Source organism: Saccopteryx leptura, chromosome 9, assembly GCF_036850995.1.
Source record: "Saccopteryx leptura isolate mSacLep1 chromosome 9, mSacLep1_pri_phased_curated, whole genome shotgun sequence".
NCBI lineage: Eukaryota > Metazoa > Chordata > Mammalia > Chiroptera > Emballonuridae > Saccopteryx > Saccopteryx leptura.
Window position 1 is genome coordinate 19,235,051 of NC_089511.1, and position 18,843 is coordinate 19,253,893.

The following is an 18,843-nucleotide window of genomic DNA, read 5'->3' on the forward strand; positions in this document are numbered from 1 at the left end:
CTTGACCATGGGCCTTCAGCAGACCGAGTAACCCTTGCTGGAGCTAGTGACCTGGGTCCAAGCTGGTGAGCTTTTGTTCAAACCAGATGAGCCTGTACTCAAGCTGGTGACCTCGGGATCTCGAACCTGGGTCCTTGGCATCCCAGTCCGACACTCTATCCACTGCACCACCGCCTGGTCGGGCGTGAGTGGCCCTTTTAATATACGAATAAAAACCTGTGGAAGACACTGACCTAATTGTTAGGTTTAAGAATGCCTCATCACTATTAGGTGAGTAACCCAGGTTGCTCTCAGAGCTGGAATATGAAAGTAAGTTTCATCTTGTTCCCTATCTTTTCAGTGTGTTCTTAATTAGTTAAAAAATGAATATTAAATAAAACAAGGTGAATTAACATGGTACACAAGTTAAAAAGCACAAAAGAGTAAACAGAAAAGTAAGTTTCCTTCTCACCTCTGTTCCCTAGTCCTTCAGAAATAGTCATTGTTACCAATTTCTTGTTTATTTTCCAGAGATATTCTGTGTATTATATATATATACAATTATATATATATGTATGTGTATATATAGTCTAATTTTTATCCAAATAATAACATGCTACACACACTGTTTTACCTTTTGCTTTTTTAACTTAACAGTGTACTTTGGAGATTATTTCTTATAGTCATTTCATATTGAGCTGCCTCATTCTTTTTCATGGGCATATAGTATAACACTGCAAAGATCTTATATTGAAATACATTAAATATAAGTCATCTTATAGGACAAGGTTAGCATTTGCAATGATAAGTAAATATTTTCGGAAACTAGTAGCAATAATTTTGGTACTTGACAAAATGATAAAATTAAGTCACGGGTTTCAGGTTTTCTGTCTCTTTCTGGCAGTGTCAGAGGTCACATGCAGTTTTTGGACAGATTCTCCTGCCTGTAAAAGGTGCAAGAGTCACTTTTAAGTCAGGGACAGAAGTATATTTTTCTATCAGTTGCTTATAGACTAGGATAAAACCCACTCAGGCACTGGAGATCTATGTTTGTCTTTGAGAATAAAGTAGATTGTTGTCTGACATAGTTAGAACTCGACAGGGGATCTGATCTTCAGACTCTAAATATATTTATATGCCTTGACTTGACCTAGTAATTTTATTTGGTGGTGCTATTTATAATAGCAAAATTTGGAGAAAAACAGAATGTCTGAATACCTGTATTAGGAAAGAATTTAATACATTTATTTTTCTTATCAACTGAGAGACAGGGAGGCAGAGAGACAGACTCCTGCATGTGCCCCGACCAGGATCTACCCGGCAACCCCCATCTAGAGCTGATGCTTTGCCCATCTGGGGCCACTGCTTTGTTGCTCAGTAACCGAGCTATTTGAGTGCCTGAGGCGAGGCCTTGGAGCCATCCTCAGTGCCCGGGGCCAACTTGCTCATTGAGCCATGGCTGCAGGAGGAAAAGAGAGAAAGTGAGAGAGAGAAGGGGATGGTCGCTTCTCCTGTGTACCCTGACTGGGAATCGAACCCAGGTCTTCCACATGCCAGGCTGACACTCTACCACTGAGCGAACCAGCCAGGGCCAATAAATTCTTACATTCAGCTTGAATATGTATTATATTGCTACATAGTATTTTTGAGGAATTTATAACAATATGAGAAGATTTCAGCAATACACAAAACTGAATATTAAGTGTGGCTTCAATTAAAAAAGAAATGGAATTATACAGAAATATATTGGAAAAAATACACCAAAAATGTTTATAGTGATTTGGGAAGATTTAATTTTATTCTTAAAACTTTATTTTCCAGGTTTTCTACAATGAGCATGTATTTTATAAATTTGATAAAATTATTAAATAAAAACATAGTCTCCTGACCTGTGGTGGCGCAGTGGATAAAGCGTCGACCTGGAAATGCTGAGGTCGCCGATTCGAAACCCTGGGCTTGCCTGGTCAAGGCACATATGGGAGTTGATGCTTCCAGCTCCTCCCCCCTTCTCTCTCTCTCTCTCTCTCTCTCTCTCTCCTCTCTAAAAATGAATTAAAAAAAAAAAAGTTAAAAACATAGTCTCGCCTGACCTGTGGTGGCACAGTGGATAAAACGTCGACCTGGAAACGCTGAGGTCGCTGGTTCGAAACCCTGAGCTTGCCTGGTCAAGGCACATATGGGAGTTGATGCTTCCTGTTCCTCTCTCTCTCTCTCTCTCTCTCTCTCTCCCCCTCCCTCCCTCTCTCTCCTCTCTAAAATGAATAAATAAAATAATAATTCTAGAACATTTAAAAAAAAACAGAAAAAAACTTAGTCTCTTCAGTTCTCACAGCCTTTGATACTGAGTTGTTAAATTAAAAAAACAACGGTTTTGTTGAATCAGGGTTATTGCAGTTGGGTTTATTTTTTGGCTTAGAGAAATCGTTATTTCCTTAGTTAATGTAATGTCCCTTATAAAGCGCCTGGTATATACTATGTATATTTTTCTTTTTTAGATTCTGGATTTATTTCACTTTCAGGATAAATTGACAGTGCGACAATTTCAGAGAGTTGCCACCACTACCTTTATAACTATGTCAAGAGAACGCCCACAGTTGGCAGCAAAGTATTTGCTTCAGCCAATGTTAGCACCTCTTCATCGGATTTTAAATACAGCAGGTAAAGGAGGGAGTTTGGTGGCTGGGAGTCTCTCTAAAGTGGTGGTCCCCAACCCCTGGGCCGCGGACCGGTACTGGTCCGTGGAACATTTGGTACCAGTCTGCAGAGAAAGAATAAATAACTTACATTATTTTCGTTTTATTTATATTTAAGTCTGAACGATGTTTTATTTTTAAAAAATGACCAGATTCCCTCTGTTACATCCAAGACTCACTCTTGACGCTTGTCTCGGTCATGTGATACATTTATCCGTCCCACTCTAAAGGCCGGTCTGTGAAAATATTTTCTGACATTAAACCGGTCCGTGGCCCAAAAAAGGTTGGGGACCACTGCTCTAAAGGACCTTCAGCAACTTTTCAGGTTTAAATGACTTTAGTCTGTGGTATTTCAGTGTCTTCAGTTTTACCTTTCTCCACCCCCTGCCCCACAACTGTATATTTAGAAGACTTCACAACAGTTCCAAGAAGAGTACAGTGAATCACCCCTCTACACTTCCCCTAGATTTACCAACTATTATTTTTGGCCATATTTGCTGTATCTTTCTCTCTGTATGTGTACACTGTTTTCTGAAATATTTGAGTTAGTAGTAGACAGCATCTAATATACAGACTTCATTAAGATTTCTCTAATTGTTGCAAGAATTTCCTTTATACTTGTTTTTAAAAAATTTAGAATCCAGTTAAGAATCATGTATTCATTCACTTATGTCTTTTTAGTTTCCTTTAATATATAATAGTATTTTTTTTTTAACAGGGACAGAGAGAGAGTCAGAGAGAGGGATAGATAGGGACAGACAGACAGGAACGGAGAGAGATGAGAAGCATCAATCATCACTTTCTTGTTGCGACACCTTAGTTGTTCATTGATTGCTTTCTCATATGTGCCTTGACCGTGGGCCTTCAGCAGACCAAGTAACCCCTTGCTCAGCGACCTTAGATCCAAGCTGGTGAGCTTTTTTTGCACAACCCAGATAAGTTTGTGCTCAAGCTGGCAACCTCAGGTCTTCCGCATCCCAGTCCGAAGCTCTATCCACTGTGCCACCTCCTGGTCAGGCTATAATAGTTTTCCATTAAGATTATTTATTGATAGAGAGAGGAAGAGTGAGAGAGAGAAACATCGATTTGTTGCCCCACTTATCCATGCATTCATTGTTGGTTGTTTCTTGCATGTGCCCTGATGGAGGATTGAACCTACAACCTTGCTGTAACAGAATGACATTTCAGCAAACTGAACTACCTGGCTAGGGCCCCAGACTTTTTACTTATTTATTTATTTACTTATATTTATTTTAGAGAGAGGAAGGAAGAGAGAGAGATGGAAACATCAATTTGTTTCTGTATGTGCCCTGACCAGGGATCGAACTGGTAACCTTTGCATATCAAGATGATACGCTAACCCAGGGGTCGGAAACCTATGGCTTGCGAGCCAGATGTGGCTCTTTTGATGGCTGCATCTGGCTCGCAGACAAATCTTTAATAAAAAAATAATAACGTTAAAAATATAAAACATTCTCGTGTATTACAATCCATTCATTTCTTACCACTCATGTTCATGATTGTGGGTGGTTGGAGCCAATCACAGCTGTCCTCTGGGACAACACCAAATTTTTATTGGATAATGCCTAACGTACATGGGTCGTTGTATGGCTCTCACGGAATTACATTTTAAAATATGTGGCATTCATGGCTCTCTCAGCCAAAAAGTTTCCCGACCCCTGCGGCTAACCAATCAAGCTAGCTGGCCAGGGCAGTTGTTTGTTTTTTTTTTTTTTTTTTTTTTTTTAGGGCCCCCAGTTTTTTGTTTGTGTTTCATCATGACATTTTTGAAGAGCCCAGGTTATAGAATATTCCTTAATTTGTATTTTTCTAACTGTTTCCTCATGGTTAGATCCAGGTTAAACATTTCAGCAGGAATACTACATAGGATGATAGTTTCTTTCTCAGTCTCCATCAGTTTAAGGTGCATATGTTATCAGTTTATCTATTATTATCAATGCTATATTTGATTATTTGTTTAAGGTGGTAGCACACAGATTTCTCCATTTTAAAAGTACCTCCCTCCCTGTGTAATTAATAAGTAATATATGCAATGATAGTCTGAGATGTGTGAATACTCTGTTTCCCAATAGTCTTTCATACTATGGTTTAATGAGTCTTACCAGGAAAATGGTGACGTTCTATTTCTTTTGTTATTTTTATTTTGTTAGTTGGTATTCTTCTGTAAAGAAGAGCTTTTCTTTCTTCTTGCCTTACACCCCCCTCCCTACATTTAAAAAATATTTTATTTATTGATTTCAGAGAAAAGAGAGAAAGAGAAAGGATGGGGGGTGAGTGGGAGGATAGGACCAGGAAATCAGCTTCACGAATGTGCTTTGACCAGGCAAGCCCAGGATCTCGAACTGGTAACCTCAGTGTCCAGGTCAATGCTTTATCTACTGCACCACCACAGGTCAGGTATCTCACCCCCCCCCCCTTTTTTTCTTACAGAGACAGAGAGAGAGTCAGAGAGAGGGATAGATAGGGACAGATAGGAACGGAGAGAGATGAGAAGCATCAATCATCAGTCTTTTGTTGTGACACCTTAGTTGTTAATTGATTGCTTTCTCATATGTGCCTTGACGGGGGGGGGGGGGGGGGGGCTACAGCAGACCGAGTAACCCCTTGCTTGAGCCAGCGACCTTGGGTCCAAGCTGGTCAGCTCCACTCAAACCAGACAAGCCCGTGCTCAAGCTGGCGACCTCGGGGTCTTGAGCCTGGGTCCTCCTCATCCTAGTCCGACGCTCTATCCACTGCACCACTGCCTGGTCAGGCCTCACCTCTTTTTAAAAAATAATTATTTCAGTATAAATATAGAGTTATAGATTCTTTTTTTATTTAATTGGCTACCAAACAGTCTTTTTTTTTATTTTTTATTTTTTATTTATTTATTTTTTATTTATTCATTTTAGAGAAGAGAGAGAGAGAGAAAGAAAGGGGGGAGGAGCAGGAAGCATCAACTCCCATATATGCCTTGACCGGGCCGGCCCAGGGTTTTGAACTGGCAACCTCAGCATTCCAGGTCGACGCTTTATCCACTGTGCCACCACAGGTCAGGCAGCTACCAAACATTCTTATCATTCATTTTGGTGCTCAGATTTTCCCATATTTGGCCAGTGGATTTAGTTCTCTTTTAATGTCTTAAAAGACTGACATTTTCACCATTTCCCTTAGTATGTTTTTATGCTTTATTGATTTTTTTTTTTCATTTTTCCAAAGCTGGAAACGGGGAGGCAGTCAGACAGACTCCCGCATGTGCCCGACCGGGATCCACCCGGCATGCCCACCAGGAGGTGATGCTCTGCCCCTCTGGGGCATCACTCTGTTGCATCCAGAGCCATCCTAGCGCCTGAGGCAGAGGCCACAGAGCCGTCCTCAGCGCCCGGGCCATCTTTGCTCCAATGGAGCCTCGGCTGTGGGAGGGGAAGAGAGAGACAGAGAGGAAGGAGAGGGGGAGGGGTGGAGAAGCAGATGGGCGCTTCTCCTGTGTGCCCTGGCCAGGAATCGAACCCGGGACTCCTGCATGCCAGGCCGACGCTCTACCACTGAACCAACTGGCCAGGGATATGAGTATCAACTATAGCATTCTTAATGATTAAAAAACCAAAAACTTTCTAGAGAGTAGCCCCTAAGGTCAAAAATGAAAAAAAGAAGTTTATGTTATGCTTAAAACAAATTTAGATCTATGTAGATTTTGTATAGAAGTCATTTTATTGTATGGATTTTTCTGAGTGTTTGTGGTGGTGTGAGGTGGGGAAGGATGGTGAAGGTTTCATTCTTTTGCACAGTAAGACTTCACCAGATTGAGCCTTGGTGAAGTGAAAGTTATTCAGACATGACACACATGATATTTGAGTAAATACTTAAAATTCTAGGAATCTATTCTAGCATCAGTATATGCTCAAAAAATGAAATACAATTTCTGTTGGCCTGAGTGTGGGTAATTTTTTTTTCTTTTTCTATTTTTCTGAAGTAAGAAGTGGGGAGGCAGAGAGACAGACTCCTGCATGCGTCTGATTGGGATCCACCCAGCATGCCCACTAGGGGGCGATGCTCTGGTCATCTGGGGCGTTGCTCTGGTTGCATCCGGAGCCATTCTAGCACCTGAGGTGGAGGCCATGGAGCCATCCTCAGTGCCGGGGCCAACTTTGCTCCAATGGAGCCTTGGCTGCGGGAGGGGAAGAGAGAGACAGAGAGGAAGGAGAGGGGGAGGGATGGAGAAGCAGATGGGAGCTTCTCCTGTGTGCCCTGGCCAGAAATCGAACCCAGGACTTCCATATGCTGAACTGACGCTCTACCACGGAGCCAGCTGGCCAGGGCCTGAGTGTGGGTAATTTTTGTTTCTCTTCTCTAGAGATTCCAGAGTGTGACATGGTGCCAGGGACCGTTTTGGTGACAGAAGAAGAACTTAGCAGATGCATTGAGGATGTATTTAAGGTAATCTGAATCACTGATGTTTTTAGCTAATATTTGTACTTAGTTTTTTAAAAATAACTTTGCCTTTTTAATTGGTACTTTAAGAATTGGAATGGTTAATCTTAAATTTCAAATCATCAAAATCTTTTCACCTTTTGAAACTGTAAACTGTAAGTGAAAAAAACTGATACATTTTAAACTGTTTCATTATTTATCTGGATGTTAAACAGGCTATATTCTCTAACTGGCACATGCCACTGATAAAGGCATGCTTTTTAAAGAAATTGACAGAGGCATTTACAGTACTGTAGGTTTCCTAAAAGTATATGAACATTTTGAATCTACTCTATAACTTTTTATATTAATCACCATCATAGAGAAGTCTGAGTAAATGAATCCTGCAAGTGATTACCTAAATATATACTGAAGATGAAAATATAGAAAATAAATTGTATTTTATCTATGATTATAGATATATATGAAATACATATATTTTAGGTAAAAATATAATCCACTGTGTTAGGGCCAGATGGACTTGGAGTAAATATTATTTTTTAAAGCTTATTTCAATACATTTATAATAGTATTTTCCTATTAGAAATATTTACAGGAGTAAACGACTTTCAAAACTATGCTCCATGTAAAAAGGCGCATCTACATTGGAAAATAGTTTGACAGTTCCTCACAAAGTTAAACATGGAGTTATATGAGCGAGCAGTTCCACTTCTAGGTATATACCTAAGAAAAATGAAAACATGTTCACACAAAAATCTATCCATAAATTTTCACAGCAATACTATTCATAATTGCCAGAATATGGAAAACCTCCAAATATGTCTATCAACAAATGAATGGATAAACAAAATGCGACTATTTTTTAGCCATAAAAAGGAATGGAGTATGAATACATGCCACAACATAGATGAACATTTAAAAATTGTCATTTGAAATTTTAAAAAGAATCCACACACGAAAGGCCAAACATTGTATGATTCCATTTGTATGAAATGTTCTGGATAGGCAAATTCATAGAGACAGAAAATAGATTGGTGGTTGCCGGGGGTTATGGAGGAAGAGTGGAGTGTAACTGCTAATGAGTATGGAGCTCCTTTCCGAGGTAAGGAAAATGTTCTTGAGTTAGGTGGTTATGGTTATTCAACCATGTGAATACTAAAAGCCACTGGATTGTACATTTCAGAGAGTGAATTTTATGACGTGAATTATATCTTTAAATTTTTTTTATTGATTGATTTGTACGAGAGAGGGAGAGAGAGACAGAGACAAAGATAGGAACAGAAATCTGTTCCTGTATGTGCCCTGATTGGGGATCAAACTGTCAACCTCTGTGCTTCAGGACCATCTTGAAGCATAGGATCTGTGCTATTCAGTCAGGGCTGAATTATATCTTAATAATTTAAAGATTTATATTCCACCTTTCTCATTTCTTTTCTATGGCAATAAGTTAAACATTTTAGAGTAAATTTTCAAATTTAGTTTACTCTGAAATAGTTGAAACATGCAAAAACTATGAAGAGTAAAACCCGTGCACCCATTGCTCAGCTGAAATTCTCTACCTACTCATCCCAGCTCTCATTTCCCCTGCTTCCCACCTGAAGGGAGTCACTATGTTCAGTTTTTTGTAGTATTGTATGTTAAGCTATTTGTAGTATTGTATGGATGATTTTAAATTTATTTAAATGACATTGTAATGTATGTGACTTGAATTCATTGATTTTCACTACTATATGTTATTCCACTATAGGACTATATCTTCGTTTATCCTTCTATTGGTAGATATTTTTGAGTTGTTTCCATGGAGTTTTTGCCAATTAAATACATTGTAGTTTTAATTAGCAATTAGTTCTCTTATTAGTAGTGAGGTTAAGCATCTTTTTGTGTTTTTTCATTCATATTTTCACTTCTGTAAATTGTTCATATATTTTGCCCATTTAAAATATTGTTATTTGCCTTTTATAGAGTGAATTTTTTTTTTTTTTTGGTAAAATAGCTCTATAGAGGTATACTTTACAGACCATAAAATAGTGCTTTAATTATACAGTTCAGTGAGTATTAGTAAATTTACAGTTATGAAACCATCACAGTACAACTTAGGAACATTTCCATCACCCCCAAAGATCCCTTGTGCCTATTTCCAATCACTCCCTGTTCCCACTCAGCCCCAGGCGCTCTGTAATGTGCTCTCCACCTCTCTGGATTTGCCTTTTGTGGATATTTTGCATGAGGGAATCATACAGGATGTGCTCTTTTGTGACTGGCTTCTCTCTCTCAGTATAATGCTTCTGAGGTTCATGTTTGCATATATCCATATTTTGTCCCCTTTTTTGCTAAGTAATATTTTATTGTATGACTATACTACATTTTGTTTATCTATTCATCAGTTGATGTCTATTTGGATGTGGAGTAACTCTTTTTTAAAAACAGCTTTATAGATATAATTCACATATTGTATAGTTCACTCATTTAAATTGTGCAAGTCAAAGGTTTTTTAGTATGTTCACAGATTTGTGCAGCCATCATCACAATCTATTTTAGGACATTTCATTATCCTCTCCCCCAGAAAAAACAGCACACCACTCCTAAATCTGTTCACCACTATTCCTCGCAGCCCTGTGCAGCCATTACCTAACAACTTCTGTCTACGGATTTGCCTGTTAGTTCCTTCCCATCTAAGGGATATCACAATGGAAAACTTAAATGGTTGGCTGTGGAATGTCAGAAAGACCTGAAAGTACTAGTAGGGTAGGACTAATCGTGACTAAACGTTTTATATAAACCCCTCATAGTATTCCTCGCAAGTCAATAAATTGCTTTTAGAGGGAAAAGAAAGCAAAACAACTTCTTTTGGTAAGTGAATTAGCCTCTAAAAACAGAGAGATCCAGAAATAGTGAATTCCGTCATTTTTCATACTGTTGTCCCTGAAAAGGAGGGAATCCACTTCTGGTTTGGAAAACAGTTTGGTGAATTTAAAACCTCCTGGAGAGGCAGGCAAAACAGTTTGCCATAGACACTTGATTATGCACAAGGTTTGGAACTACCGTGAAAGCAGGAAGGGGTGCAGAAGGGTAATTATTCTCTCTACAAGGCTTTGGCAGTCAGCTGCAGTGGGAAAACAGAGGAAGTGTGTATGTTGGAGGGAAATGGTAAACATTGTGTAAAATTTAGCTACAAAGGATGTGTTGTCTTTATTAACTTTCTGCTAATACAAAATTATAGAGTACAGCTCAATGGCAGGAAATAAGGAAAACATCTGGGATGGTTGAATTGATTCAGCAACTCCCTGGGTAAACGAGAGGGTGTTTAATTGTAGAGAGGCATTGGGAGTATTTCCAGCTCTGGTTGTCTCTCTCCTTTTCCTCTTAATAGATTTGTTGAGATATAATTCACATATGACACAATCACACATTAAAAGTGTTCAATTCAGGGTGTTTAGTATAGTCACAGGATTGTATACCATCACCACTGTCTAATTTTATAATATTTTTGTTCCCCCTAAAAGATCACCATAGCCATTAGCTGTCACACTCCATTTTTCCCACTTTGCCCCCAGCCCTAGGTAACCAGTAGTCTATTTTCCATCTCTACAGATTTGCCTGTTCTGGACTTCGCATAGAAAGGGGACCGTATACTAAGTTGTCTTTTGTAGTCGACTCTTCACTTAACATGTTTTTAAGATTCATCCATATTGTAGCATGAAGCAGGACTTTATTCCTTTTATTTCTGTTTATTCATTTATTTATTTATTTTTAGATTAAAAAAAAATTATTCATTTTAGAGAGAGAGAAGGGTGAGGAGCGGGAAGCATCAACTCTCATATGTGCCTTGACCAGGCAAGCCTGGGGTTTTGAACTGGCAACTTCAGCATTCTAGGTTGATACTTTATCCACTGCAACACCACAGGTCAGGCAGGACTTTATTCCTTTTATGTTGAATAGTATTTCAGTGTACGAATATACCACATTTTGTTTATTTATTTATCAGTTGATGGACATTTGTGTTGTTTCTATATTTTGGTGTTTGTGAACGATGCTGCTATGGACATTCATGTACAAATTTTTGTGTGTATGTATGTTTTCCTTTCTCTTGGGCATATACCTAGGAGTAGAAATGCTAGGTCATGTGTTAACTCTTTTTAACCTTTTGAGGAACCACCAGACAGTTTTCCAAAGTGGCTGCACCATTCTATATCACCAACAATCTACGAGAGTTCTACTTTACTCATATTTTGGCCAACACTTATTATTATTCTTTTTTAAAAAATTATAGTCCTCCTAGTAGGAGTAAAGTAGTATCTCACTGGTTTTATTTACATTTTTCTAATGGCTAATGATATTGAACAGCCTTTTATATACTTATTGGTCGTTTGCGTGCCTTCTTTGGAGAAATGTCTTAAGATCCTTTGCCCACCTTTAAGTTGGGTTGTCTTTTTATTTTTTGTGGGTTAGGGATGGGACACCCTCACCAACAGTTCTGTCCAAAAAAAGTCATCTTCATCGATCTGCTCTCTGTCTCTCCACTCTTTTGATCCTCTCCACCCTCTTTCTATTTTTTTTTTAAATTTATTTTATTTTATTTATTCATTTTTAGAGAGGAGAGAGAGAGGGAGAGAGAGAGAGAGAGAGGGAGAGAGAGGAGAGAGAGACAGAGAGAGAGAAGAGGGAGGAGCTGGAAGCATCAACTCCCATATGTGCCTTGACCAGGCAAGCCCAGGGTTTCAAACCGGGGGCCTCAGCATTTCCAGGTCGACGCTTTATCCACTGCGCCACCACAGGTCAGGCCATACCCTCTTTCTAAATGAGGAGTTTCTATAGTCCCGTCTTCGTCTTACTTTGTCTTACTACAATTTTAAGTCTGTTTTATCTTGGTGCCTCACTTGACATTTCCAAGTTAACATTGTTTCACCTGTGCTATGACAGCTGCCCATCTCACTGCCATCTTAGCCTCTAACTGCAGAGCGCCTTAGGTGCTCAGAGGCAGTTTTTTTTGTTTGTTTGTTTTTTTGTATTTTTCTGAAGCTAGAAACCGGGAGAGACAGTCAGACAGACTCCCGCATGCGCCTGACTGGGATCCACCCGGCACGCCCACCAGGGGGCGACGCTCTGCCCACCAGGGGGCGATGCTCTGCCCCTCAGGGGCGTCGCTCTGTTGAGACCAGAGCCACTCTAGCGCCTGGGGCAGAGGCCAAGGAGCCATCCCCAGCGCCTGGGCCATCTTTGCTCCAGTGGAGCCTCGGCTGCGGGAGGGGAAGAGAGAGACAGAGAGGAAGGAGAGGGGGAGGGGTGGAGAAGCAAATGGGCGCTTCTCCTATGTGCCCTGGCCGGGAATCGAACCCAGGACTTCCACACGCCAGGCCGACGCTCTACCACTGAGCCAATCGGCCAGGGCCTCAGAGGCAGTTTTATCTTTATACATGGTTCTGATTAGACAGGTTATGTGATTTTTATGACTGCAGCAGAATTAAAAGGAACAAGTTAAACTAAGGCACACTGATAAGAGAATGCCAGGAGAAAGGAGCAAGAAAGGAATCAGAAAAAGTACCCCCAAAGGGCATAGTAATTTGAAAAGCAAAGTATGTGGGGCGCTGGTATGTTCCATATACATACTTTGTTTTTGAAGGCAGGGATCGCACATCGTTTGTTTTGTAAATGTTTCCTTCTGAAACAGTTAACATATAAATACATTTTGGTATTTTAAGGACTAATCCCTCAGCTCTCTGAATGAAAACTTTATGGCAGGAACAATGACAAGGGAAGGCCTTTCTACTCTTGCATCCTGCACACAGCGAGTGGAGCAGTAGGGCTGTGGTGGGCCAAGTGGCAAGTTCTCACTAATACAGTGTGCATGTAGGTGCTAGTCTAGTTGAATTGAAAACTTAGCATAGTTACTTGTACTTCAACTGCATAAATATGTAATTCTCATCATTTCTGTGGTTGTACCTTACCTCTGGTAAAATTAAGCCAAAAAGGGGATATGCACCTCAACTAACTTTTAGTCCATTGGCTTCCTGTTTTGTTTTCTGTGACTCTGAATGTCTGGGCCCCAGTCCCTAGAATGCTGAGTTCTTATGTCCTGCCTGGTATGAGAGGGATATATGGTTTTTCTTTGCCTAGAGAGGTGAAGAGAGGCCTAGATTGCATAGGGATTGGTGCTGGGTAGGGCAGGATAAGGGAATTCCAATTCTTTCTGATTTGTACATTCTATTGCTCTTAAGAGAACTGGCCAGAATCTGATAGTGCACCTGGGGTAGCAGGAGTGGGATGGTGTGGGAGGTGTTTTCTTTTAGTATTCCTTCTAGTAATTGCTGAAACCCCCTAGAGGTAGAAGAAATTTTAGGGCAAGAAAGGCTAGAAGGTACCTAATTAGTTTATTTTCTTCATTCTCATTTCCATTTTATCTGTCTGTTTCCAGATTTAAGAAATCTTGGCTTTAATTATGTGGTGTTTTTTTTCCCCTTTAGATGAAGTATTTAACACATGAGTTGTAGGGAAGAATAAGGCAACATTTGGTATGTTCTTTGCATGCTTTAGTATCTAATCTTAATGAATTTCTAATTAAGGTTTCCTTGTCAGATTGGCCAGTTGACTCCTCTTTCTGAATTTTAAATTATTTTTTGTAAAGTAAATGAGAATAACAGACTCATAGAGCTGGAAGAAACTTCAGAAATAATTGATATAACCCCTCACTTTTTTAAAAAATAGACTATTTTAGAACAGTTCAGGCTCACTGAAAATTGAGCAGAAAGTACAGAGAGTTCTCATATATCCTTTGTCCCCACCACATGCACAGCCACTCCCACTGTCACTGTCCACATCAGAATGGGCCATCTGTTACAATCAATGAATCTACATTGACATGTCATTGTCACTCAAAGTCCATGGTTTACATTAAGGTTTGCTCTTGATATGGTACATTCTTTGGGTTTTGACAAATCAATCCTTCACTTTACAGTAAAGGAAACAAAATTCATAAGATTGTGAAGTGACTTGTCCCAAATCATACTGGTTTAGGGACCAATATTTCCTTCTCACTGTGTTTCTCTCCTTCTGTGTTGAGAAAAGATAATATTTGCACATGGTATAAGTTTAAGAAGTGCAAAAGGCTTTAAAGTTAGTCTCCCTCCCATCTATGGCTATCCCCTAAATGCAATCATTCTTTCTGGATGTTTCTGTCTCGAATTGAACTGTGGCCTTGAATAACATGCAAAGGACTGCAAGAAGTGTCACCTTCAAAGCTATGGGTTTTGCAAGTGTTAAATTTTATAATGCTGCAGTTCAGATCCTGTGGTACAGTGTAGTGACAAGCACCTGGCCCTTTGAGTCAGGGAGTCCTACTTTGGACTCGGGCTCTGGGATTGACTATCCATGTGACTTTAGATGACGTATTTCACACATGAGTTGTAGGGAAGAATAAGGCAACATTTGGTAGGTTCATTGCATGCTTTAATAGGTGCTCAAAAAACTGTCAGTTCCTTTTTTGGTTCAGAGAAACTCTTTCTTTAAAAGATAATTTTATGCAATATGTTCTGAAAGCACGCACAGTACAAAATACTTTATTAAGTAACTTGTCCTGTTCTTTTGCCTCTTACAAGTCTTACTTAAAATCAGTAACTGCGTTAGAAATTCTGGAACATTATTATCAAAAGGATCACTGTGATATTTTAGAAGGCAGCATTTGACTAGTTTAATCTCTAACAGGAGTAAAATCAAGTTTCAGCCTGTACTGGATTTCAGGTTGAGGATTAAGTCAGCTTGATCCTGAATAGACTCATCATGTTTTTATTTCTACACATGTTCATCCCTGTGACAGAGACACTAAGAAGACAGTTCCATTCATCAGTGAGACTAAAATATTTAGAAATAAATTTAACATTTGCACAAGGCTGTATATTTTACAAAATGTTTTACCATGAATTATCTTAATTAGTCCTTATGCCAAAAGCTTAGTTGCCTACATTATAAATGAGGAAACTGAGATCTATGAAGGTTTAAATGTCTTATCCATGTTCACTCACTTAAGATGTGATTTTGAGCAGTCACATAGGTGGCAGAAACAAAATTCACATCCCAGTTTCCTGACCCCTGACTTCCCAGTGCATTTTCAATTACTCAATGGTAGTCTCTAAGGGACATGCTTAACAATGTAATGGAAATCTATGAACTAAGTGATGGAGCATGTGAGGACTGTTTTCTCTTTCTTTCACTTTGAAACAGAAACACATGTTTATCAAGGGCAAAAGGGACCAAATATATGGTGACAGAGATGATTTGACTTTTGGTGGTGGGCACACATGTAATGTACAGATCATGTATCATAGAAATGTACACTTGAAACCTATCTGATCTTATTAATTAATGTCACCTCTATAAGTTTTAAAAAATATTTTATTTATTGATTTTTTAAAATTATTTTTATTTATTGATTTTTATTACAGAGAGAGGAGAGGGGGAGTGAGAAGTATCAACTCATAGCTGTTTCACTGTAGCTGTTCATTGCTTGTTTGCCATATGTGCTTTGACTCTGGAAGCCCAGGGATTTGATCCGGTGACCTCAGTGCTCCAGGTCGATGCTCTATCCACTGTGCCACCATGGGCCACACTCACCCCAAGAAATTTAATTTTAAAAAATGCATGTTAATCCTTATATTTTGCCCATTTTGACTCTTGTGAGTTTTTTCTTTTCTTTTTTATTAAAATTTCCAGTCAATTCTTCCAGAGAAATTCAGCCCTCCAGACATTGAAGATAGGTGCTGAACAAGCCAATACAGTAAAGTCAAGCCTTCTTTTGTTCAATCTCCTTTCCCTTTTATGGCTGAAGTTCTGTTCAGTTCATTTGCATTGATTGAGTTGCTTCTAGCTACAGATTTTTTTTTTTTTAATGAAAATGCAGAAGTCATTGTAACTTCCTCACAAAAATAGAGCTTTTGAGAAAATAAACATCAGTCAGTCTACTATGCTTATTCAATGTTTGATTCAGTTAACTGGTCACAAAAATATTTACCAAGTACCTTTTGACTCCCAGATATGTTGTGAGGTTTACAAATATAAAAATGATTGAGAGGCCTGACCTGTGGTGGTGCAGTGGATAAAGCGTCAACCTGGAAACGCTGAGGTTGCCGGTTCAAAACCCTGGACTTGCCTGGTCAAGGCACATATGGGAGTTGATGCTTCTTGCTCCTCCCCCTTCTCTCTCTCTCTCTCTCTCTTTCTCTCTCTCTCTCTCTCTCTTTCTCTCTCTCTTTCTCTCTCTCTCTCTCTCCCCTCTCTATAATGAATAAATAAAATCTTAAAAAAATGATTGAGAGCCAGCCGCTACCTTCAGGGAGCTCTCAGTTAAGCAAACAATGAGTTTCAGTGATGTGGGATCTATAATTCAGTACCCAGAAACATGCATGCCTCTCACTTGTTAGAGCAGAAGTCCTCAGCTTAGATGAAGAGTTGTAAGGCTTTTTAACCACAGACACCTTCTCTCATGGCTGGATCTGTGATAGAAAGCCAGGATGCATTCAGGTAGGAATATGGAAATCCCCAGAATAGGATGAGGAAATTCCCAGGCTGCCAGTAGGGTCACTGGTACCCATTTGTTTCCTCTTCTAATCTGTTCTGAGCCCTTACAGTGTTTATAGAGCCATACTGTTTTCTTATTTTGCCCCTCTGTCCTGTCCTACACACTTAGAGCCACAGGTAGATAATGGAAGTTCAACTGCAAATTACCATTTCACTTACTCGCAGAGGGGCTTTTTTATACCACAGAATTGAAAAGGTACCTTGAGAGTCTGTCTCTCCCTTCCCTGCTTCAGCTTTCCTTCTCTTGTTTTTTTTTTTTTGTTTGTTTGTTTGTTTTGTTTTTGTTTTTAGCAAGAGAGAGAGGAAGGGAGAGAGAGAGAGAGACAGGAAGGGACAGAGATAAAAAGCATCAACTTGTAGTTGTGTCACTAGTTGGTTCATTGATTGCTTCTCATATGAGCCTTGGCTGGGGGGCTCAAGCTGAGCCAGTGACCCCTTGCTCAAGCGAGCAAGCATGGGCTTCAAGCTGGTGACCTTTGGGCTCAAGCCAGTGACCACTGGATCATGTCTATGATCCCACACTCAACCTGGTGACCCCACGCTCAAGTTGGTGAACCTGCACTCAAGCCGGTGACCTTGGGCTTTCAAACCTGGGACGTCAGTGTCCCAGGTTGACTCTCTGTTTACTGCACTACCACCAGTCAGGCTCCCTTTGTATTTTGTTTGGTGATCCCTGGTGTACAGATACTTCACAGAACCAAACGACCTTTCAACTATAAATAGGTACATCTTTAAAGTACCAAGTCCAGAACTGATAGAACAGAAAGTGTGTGAGGAAACGGTAGAAATTTTGGTCAAGTTGAAGATTCAGTGTTTTAAAATCCTTTGAGTGGCAGAAGATGGCTCATGTTTTTCAAGTAGTTTTATCTCTTAATGGCTGAATACCAGAAAAATATAGAGGAAAATGAGCAAAACTTGCAATCAAGTCAGAGAATGCTAGGTTAGACTTAAAAGAGTCCTTAAAACTTGACTAATCCAACCCCTTTATTTTCCACATAAGGAAAATGAGACAATTTATTTGTGTTAAGTCTTATACTTGTCAGAGGAAGTATTTACAAACAGCCCTATGTCAAACATACCCAATAATTATACTGTTGAAAAAAATAAACTTTTTCAACAGTATAATTATTGACACATTTTTACCACAGAGGGAAATAATATAGGAAGTATTGAATTATGTTTCAGATCTTGAATTCCCATCCCGTTTTGCCTCCAGGTGAGCAGGGAGGACCCCCAACTACAAAGAGACTACACATCAGCACAGTCCACGGAGTTCCACAATACCTGGACGTGAGGGCACAGGGACAGTGCGATAGAGCCCTCCCTCAGTGGGGCAGGAAGTAGCTTACCCATTGTGTCTTTGCTACTTCAGTTGGTACTGCTACCAGCCTGGTATGGAGGAGACGTGCCCAGTCGTTTCCTTCATATGTAGTATGACTTCACTGGAAGGACTGTTTTTATTTTCCAGAGCATTTGGTCGTTGTCAGTGATGTCACCAAGAGATCATAGTTCAGCATTGGCTGAATCAGTCTGTCCAGGAGCCTGCTCTGTTCCGTTATGGGTCACTAAACTCCAGACATACATAAGTCAATAATCTGGGGAGTCTATTTAATAAAGGGGAAAGTGACCAGAGCCTATTTTGGAAGTGTAAGTAGAGAGAGGGTAACGTTGGGTGTCAGGTACAGACCAGCTGTTAACCTGCCTGTGAGTTCAGTGTAGGGTAAGAGATTAGAAAGAAGGGGCTGTTGTTGGGAAGGACTGGCTGCTGCATGGCCCTGGAGATCCACCATAAGACTTGGTAGAAGGGGCTACAGGAGACTCTCCGGGAAGAGGCTGTAGTGTAGAAGCTGCTGTCCATGGTGCCACTCAGGAACTCCAGCTAGCTTTTGCAGAGATCGTGGGAATAGGGTTATTAATAGCCAGACAAGCTGGGATCTGTTGAGTCCAGGGGGTGGGGGGTGGGGATTGGAACAGCAGGGATGAAGTTGGTGTGGGTTAGGGACTGAAGCAATGAAAATATTATTATGAACAAGGGGAGGTGAATATTGCGAGGTCATGAGGTACAGTACTGCATTCTTTTTTTTTTTCTTTCTTTTTTTTTTTACAGAGACAGAGAGAGAGTCAGAGAGAGGGATAGACAGGGACAGAAAGACAGGAACGGAGAGATGAGAAG

General features: G+C 39.9%; 1 protein-coding gene across 4 annotated transcripts in view; it reads left to right on the plus strand.

Annotated features, from left to right (window-relative positions):
• TANGO6 (transport and golgi organization 6 homolog) overlaps nt 1-18,843 on the plus strand; it is a 197,873-nt gene that overhangs the window by 20,977 nt on the left and 158,053 nt on the right. For all 4 annotated transcript variants that reach the window (XR_010746947.1, XM_066348127.1, XM_066348130.1 and 1 more), the window contains exons 6-7: nt 2,475-2,637; nt 7,027-7,109. Coding sequence is in view for 3 of the 4 variants with exons in the window: in XM_066348127.1 (XP_066204224.1) it covers nt 2,475-2,637; nt 7,027-7,109 (246 nt within the window). In the remaining variant the exon portion in view is untranslated. The remainder of the gene's footprint in view (nt 1-2,474; nt 2,638-7,026; nt 7,110-18,843) is intronic.